Here is a 5,770-nt window from a genome sequence, read left to right on the forward strand (position 1 = left end):
AAAGGGAATACATTACCTCAATACCCTTCTATGTTACATGGACTTCTTAAATAGGCATTTTAAAAAAATCTTTTTTTTTTTTTGCAGGGAGCAGGGAGATTACAAAATTTGTCTTTTTTATGGATCACGTTCTGATCGGGGTTAATCAAAAATGTTAAACTCTTCATAAATCTTGAGCTAGTTGAGAGTGTGACCAGAAGTCAATTACCATGTCGCTTCTGGCCCTCTGTTACCCTAGATCTGACCTCATGAGGGGAAGTGAGCCTACTGGCTCATCACGACTGGCTTAGCTATGTCCCATGAGGGTCTGGCATCCCATCTGTGGGAGGTGACAGAAAGCACTAGGGACTGTTTTGGTGGCCTCCGATTCATGATCCATTGTCAGTCCTTGGACAGGACTAGAGTTTTTGCTTGGAAGAAGCTTAAGTTTCCGCACAGAGAGCATGAGTCCTACAGCATCACAGCAAGAGAGGGGGCAGAGACAAGGCTGGGGAAGAAGGAGGGAGCCGAGGGGAGGGAGAGACAGGAGGAGGAACTGCTGACAGCAGACGAGCCCCTGGCAAAGCCCACCATGGGGCAGAGCACCAGCTCATGGGCGAAGACCATCCATCAGGCTCTCCCACTTGGCCTGCTGTCTCCCATGCTCCCTGGGCCTGGACCGGGCCTGGTTGGTTTTTCTCAACAAAGCCAGTTACCCTTCCAACAATGACTCTCTCCACTGTCTTCTTTGTACGCATCAAGCCTCTTTCCCTCCAGAACTCCGAGGCAGCGCCCGGGGAAACGTTGTAAATGCCTCCTTAGTGCCTGCTTCCTTATTCTCATCTGAGGACACGGGGAAACAACTTCCTCGGCACGTTTTCTGGGTCCCCTGAGGAAAGGCAACCTAGCGTTATATATAAATATCAGTGTGTAGCGAGTAAGCGTATTCAAACAACGGTCTTAAGAAATGAAGGGTTTTGTAACTTTCAAAAATGTTCCTTCTTGCTGGTTGTGAATGGAATCTAGTAGGCAAAACAAAACAAAAGCTCCTGCCTTCTAGTCATTTCTGACCCTCTGCCATCCTACAGGGCAGAGGACGCTCCACCTTTCTGCCAGCTGACCTGCACGGCACCACACTGTCCCTATGTCACAGGGCACGGACAGCGGAGAGGAGAGCTGGGGAAAGAGCCTCTCTTGATGGGAGGAGCACAAAGCGCGTGCCTGTGTTTCACCCAGGATACCCCCACCGCTAACCGCCACGCTTTCCATCCCTCGCCTGCCTCCCTGAGCCAGCAGGACTGCAAGGCAAAGTGAACCGCTTCCTCACGGTTCTGTGGGGTGGCTGGGCCGTTTCCCGCTGGTTTTGAGTAAGCTCACTGCTGTGCCCATCTTCAGCTGGAGGCTCGGCTAACCTGGAAGTGTCAAGAGGCCCCTCTCCGTGGTGGCTGTCAGCGGGGGCACCTCAGTTCTCTTGCAGGTGGCCACCTTTCTTCAGGGAAGATGCACTGCTTCTTGCCTGGGGAAGATCTGGGCCAATAGCACCGCCCTGTGGGGCGCTGGCATGATCCAGGGGGGACGCGAAATCAGACAGCTACGCTTTATCTTGGATTATGGGCTGTAGTACCAAACGTTTTAATTGCCAGAGGGGCACGGTATAAGTTTCTTTTTTTTTCCCCTGAAAAGGAGAAAGTAGGCCAATTAAGTTTGAGAACCTAAGCCTACAGGGGTGGGCCATTTGGATATTTATGACATCATTCTCGGCCATAGCTGGTCCAACATTGAATTAACTCAGCCCTAGCGTGATGGCCACAGCTGCTTTTCTTTGAGGTGTGTGATGCTCACTGGTATGGATTCCACGGGACTTTATGCCCCTGTCCCACAGACACCAAGCCGAAGCTGCCAGGCCCTCAGAACCCGACTTCCAGCATCCCTGTTGCCACTGCACCACATTCTACTGGTCAGAGCACATGGCATGGCCAGCCGAGAAAATGAGCTGGCTCTCTCTCAATGGAAGGAGCTCACAGTGCTGTGCCTGCATTTCACCAATACCCTGCCTGCTGGCCACCAGGATTTCCATCCCTCCCCTCCTTTGAAGTAAGCCTCAAAGATCAGTAGCCCAGGATATTGATCTGGTCCAGTCAGGGATGAGCCTGCCAACGTGGGCACATTTTCTCAGTGCAGAAGGCTGGGACTGACGAAAACAAGTTAACGTCCAGCCGGACATTCTGCAGAGCGAAGTGCAGGCCAACAGTCACACATTCCCCCCGCATCATGGGGTGAGAGTTAAGGTTATTGTACCAACCTGGCCAATAAACACATGTGGGATTAATCGAAGGGCGGAGAGATAAATGGCTTGGTGAGCCTCGCCTTTCTAGTTCTCGGGTCTCTTGTTCTCAGATGGTTGGGCCGGGGTGCGGCTTGCCTTAGCTGGCAAGGCTCACTTCCTGCAAGACATCCCTGAGAAGTCACATGGACCTTACCTGATGCAGCCCTGGGTGCTGGAGAAGCCGCGTGGAGACCCCTGCCAGTGCTGAGATGCTCACACCGCCACTGGATTCAAAGACTTTCTTTCCACTGGCCTGTGATCCGCTTGCAGTTGGCATCATGGCGTGTGTTTTGTGAGTTAAAGGACTTTGTAGATCGGTGTCGGACATATGGGCTAAGTCGGACTTATGGGCTTGGACTGGACTGGGTTAGGATGCTTTCTGAATGTACACTTACCCTATATATAAAACTCTCTCTTATACATATATGAGTTTGTGTGGATTTGTTTCTCTAGTTTACCCAGACTAACACAGTGGGCTACAATCAAAGTCCCCACTGCCACTAAGCCACTTGTCTGCAATAATCATGAACTGCGACTGGATACACATTGCCATCCTATTTCACTCAGACAAAGACAATGTTCTAACAATGTTCCACTTGAAAACAGAAAGGAGGGCGAGGCTAACGGGAGTGGTGCTGGGCCATCTCTCTGGAAGGCAATAGGAAGGGTGCATTGGAAGCCTGGTTGTGGGGTGTTTTCCAGTCGACTCACAGTGACCCCACGCACACCGGAAGGAAACACTGCCCAGCCCAAGCCCATCCTCACAATCACTGGCATGTTTGAGGCCATCATGCCAATCCATGCTTTCCCTTGATCCTCTGCTCACCAGGCCTGATGTCCTTCTTCCGTTATAAGGAGCATTCTGACTACACTTCTCTCGAGACACACTTGGAAGGATATGTCCTTCTTTGTTCTGGCTCTCCATGGTAATATTCACTCTTCTCTGCTAAAATCCTAATTCAAAGGCATCAATTCTTCTCTGGTCTTCCTTACTCAGGGTCCAGCTTAGACCCTTAAACTCCATGTCTAAACAGTTAGACTAAGGACATAAGAGTACTTGAAGTTTAATTTATAATAGCAAAAAGCTGGAGCTATATGTTCAAGACCAGGGGACTGGTTCAACAAATTATGGTTCATCTGTATTATGCAGTCATTAAGAGAAGGACATATGATAAAATCCATGACGTTAAATGAAAGGTAGGTTATAAATGTACACATGCAGTATGTCTACAATTTGGAAAACGTTTTAAACTAGTTACATGTATTTTAAAATGTAACAATAGTTATCTCTAATTGTAGGAAGAATGTTGATAGATAATGTATTTTCCAATTTTCTACCATGGGAAACAATGCTTTTATGTGAGGCACTGCCTTACTGTGTCTACGATCAGAATATTTTTTCTCTATGTCATATTTTTATAATTTCTGCTTTTTCTTCACTTTGATCCCAAATAAACAATACTAGCTGCAAAAGTAAGGATCCTAGGGCAGGAGGAGAGAAAACAGCTATCTAGGTGAATTTATATTCCAAGAGTTTCTACATTAGGAACCCCATAAGCTGAAGATGGCACACTTTGGAGAAAACCTTGACAAACGTTCCGTTACCCACAAGGTCAGCAGTTCAAAACCATAAGCCACTCCTTGGGAGACAGATGAGGCTTTCTACTCCCATAAAGACTTAGTCTCAGACACCTAACAGGGCAGTTCTACTCTGCCCTATAGTGGGTTGCTAGGAGCTGGAATGGACACAATGAGAGTTGAGTAACGGCAAAAAGAATTACCCCAAGGCATATTTATTGTAAGAATTAAATAAGCAAAATAAAAGCATAAAACACATGTAAAATATTAACTTTAAAAATTAAAATATAGGGAAACTACATAAAATAAGTATACATTAAAAGTACATTAGCAGAGCATCTCAGCATCCATATTTATGAAACTTCAGAAACGCAGCATCTCCTTGTTGAGTAGGGTCTGACATTTCCCACTTCCAAATTGAGGAAGAACACGTACGTGATTGTTCCGACCACTTTCTGGTTGTCCAGGGAGGAGTAATCCACGTCACTTCTTGCTCGCCTTTTCTACTACCCACTCAATCACCTGGGGGAGAAGAGACAACTGGTTGTGGTGTGTTGTATAAGACACCCGCACATGAAGCAGAAAAAGAGAGGTACACTAACACACTAAGGCACAAAGTACAGTGAAAAGTGGCAGGTCCCAAATCTTCAACTTTAGCTTTTTCCTAAGCGTCTACGGCAATAATGCAAAGTCCTGTAATGTTCTCGGGGATAAGCCGCAGTCTGCTTCATTTTCCCACTTTTATTTGAAAACGTGGCTAAAACATATTGCTAGAAAGAAACATCAAAAACAGCTTACCAAAAGTGAATTAAAAAATTAACTTTTTTTAGTCTTTGGACTACTTATCCATTTTCTTTCTTAGTATTCTAGGAACGCTTGTTAGCATAGCTTCTTATACTAAATACTATTAGATAATCTGAACAAGTTTATTGTTAACTATCGCAAATCAAAAGTTTTTATAGTGGCAGCGTTGATAACAATACTCATGGTTTTACGATGCATACAGTTCCATCATGCAGAAAAGCAAGAAAACCAACAATCCTCAATCCCATCAGTCCATCCCAGCCCACAGCAACCCTACAGGACAGGGAAGAACTGGCCCTGTCGGTTTCCAAACGAATTCTTTAGAGGAGTAGAATGCCTCGTCCTTCTCCCACGGAGCAGATGATGGTTTTAAACTGCTGACCTCGTGGTTAGCAGTCCGATGCGTAACCACTATCCCCATCATAGCTGCCCTGAAATAAAACACTGATTTAATTTAAGGTAGTTTCGCGGGAATAAGTCTCTTGCCTGTAAAACGTTGTTGTTTGCGGTTTTCTTCATTTCTTCAAATAGACCCCTTGAAGTTTTAAGATCCTAAATATTAAAAAAAAAAAAAAAAGCATTTTATACTGTGCACATAACATTACATAGACTGACCCATTATTGTGAGTATCACATGGCTTAAGTATCAGTACTACAGTAAGCAAAGCAGTAAGAGCATTCATGGCCTAGATCTCAACCCCGGTAGCTCTTAACTCAGAGTCCCCATGATACTGGTAAAAATCCTCCTCTTAACCCTGGTTCCACTGTTTAGACAGGGACATACAAGTTCACATGTATTTGTCAAAAGAAGCATCTTCCTGACCCCTGCCTCTTTTTTATTATTTTTGAGGGGGTGGTGGTGGTTTGAACAACAATGTTTATATTTATTAAATTAGATACACAAACACACACATTCTAATAAAATCACACCTACAGCCATCAAACTAATGATGACTCATCGCAACCCCTTTAGAGGCTTTCCAAAGCCGACAGTCTCATCTCGCTCCTGTGGGGTGGCTGGTGGGTCTGAACTACCAACCTTGTGGTTAGTAGTCCAATGCTTACCCTACAGTGCCACCAGGG

At 45.7% G+C, this 5,770-nt stretch overlaps 1 protein-coding gene across 1 annotated transcript in view; it reads right to left on the reverse strand.

Moving 5' to 3' along the window:
- Positions 1–4,148: 4,148 nt before the first annotated feature.
- Positions 4,149–5,770, reverse strand: part of LOC101657156 (MDM2 binding protein) — a 68,304-nt gene continuing 66,682 nt past the window's right edge. The window contains exons 21-22 of the mRNA XM_004697665.2: positions 5,174–5,239; positions 4,149–4,405 (exon numbers count right to left, since the gene is read on the reverse strand). Coding sequence (XP_004697722.2) covers positions 4,367–4,405; positions 5,174–5,239 — 105 coding nt within the window. The 3' untranslated portion in view covers positions 4,149–4,366. The remainder of the gene's footprint in view (positions 4,406–5,173; positions 5,240–5,770) is intronic.

Source organism: Echinops telfairi, unplaced genomic scaffold, assembly GCF_000313985.2.
Source record: "Echinops telfairi isolate 266 unplaced genomic scaffold, ASM31398v2 ScPeMD7_1;HRSCAF=3_0, whole genome shotgun sequence".
In the NCBI taxonomy this organism is placed as follows: domain Eukaryota; kingdom Metazoa; phylum Chordata; class Mammalia; order Afrosoricida; family Tenrecidae; genus Echinops; species Echinops telfairi.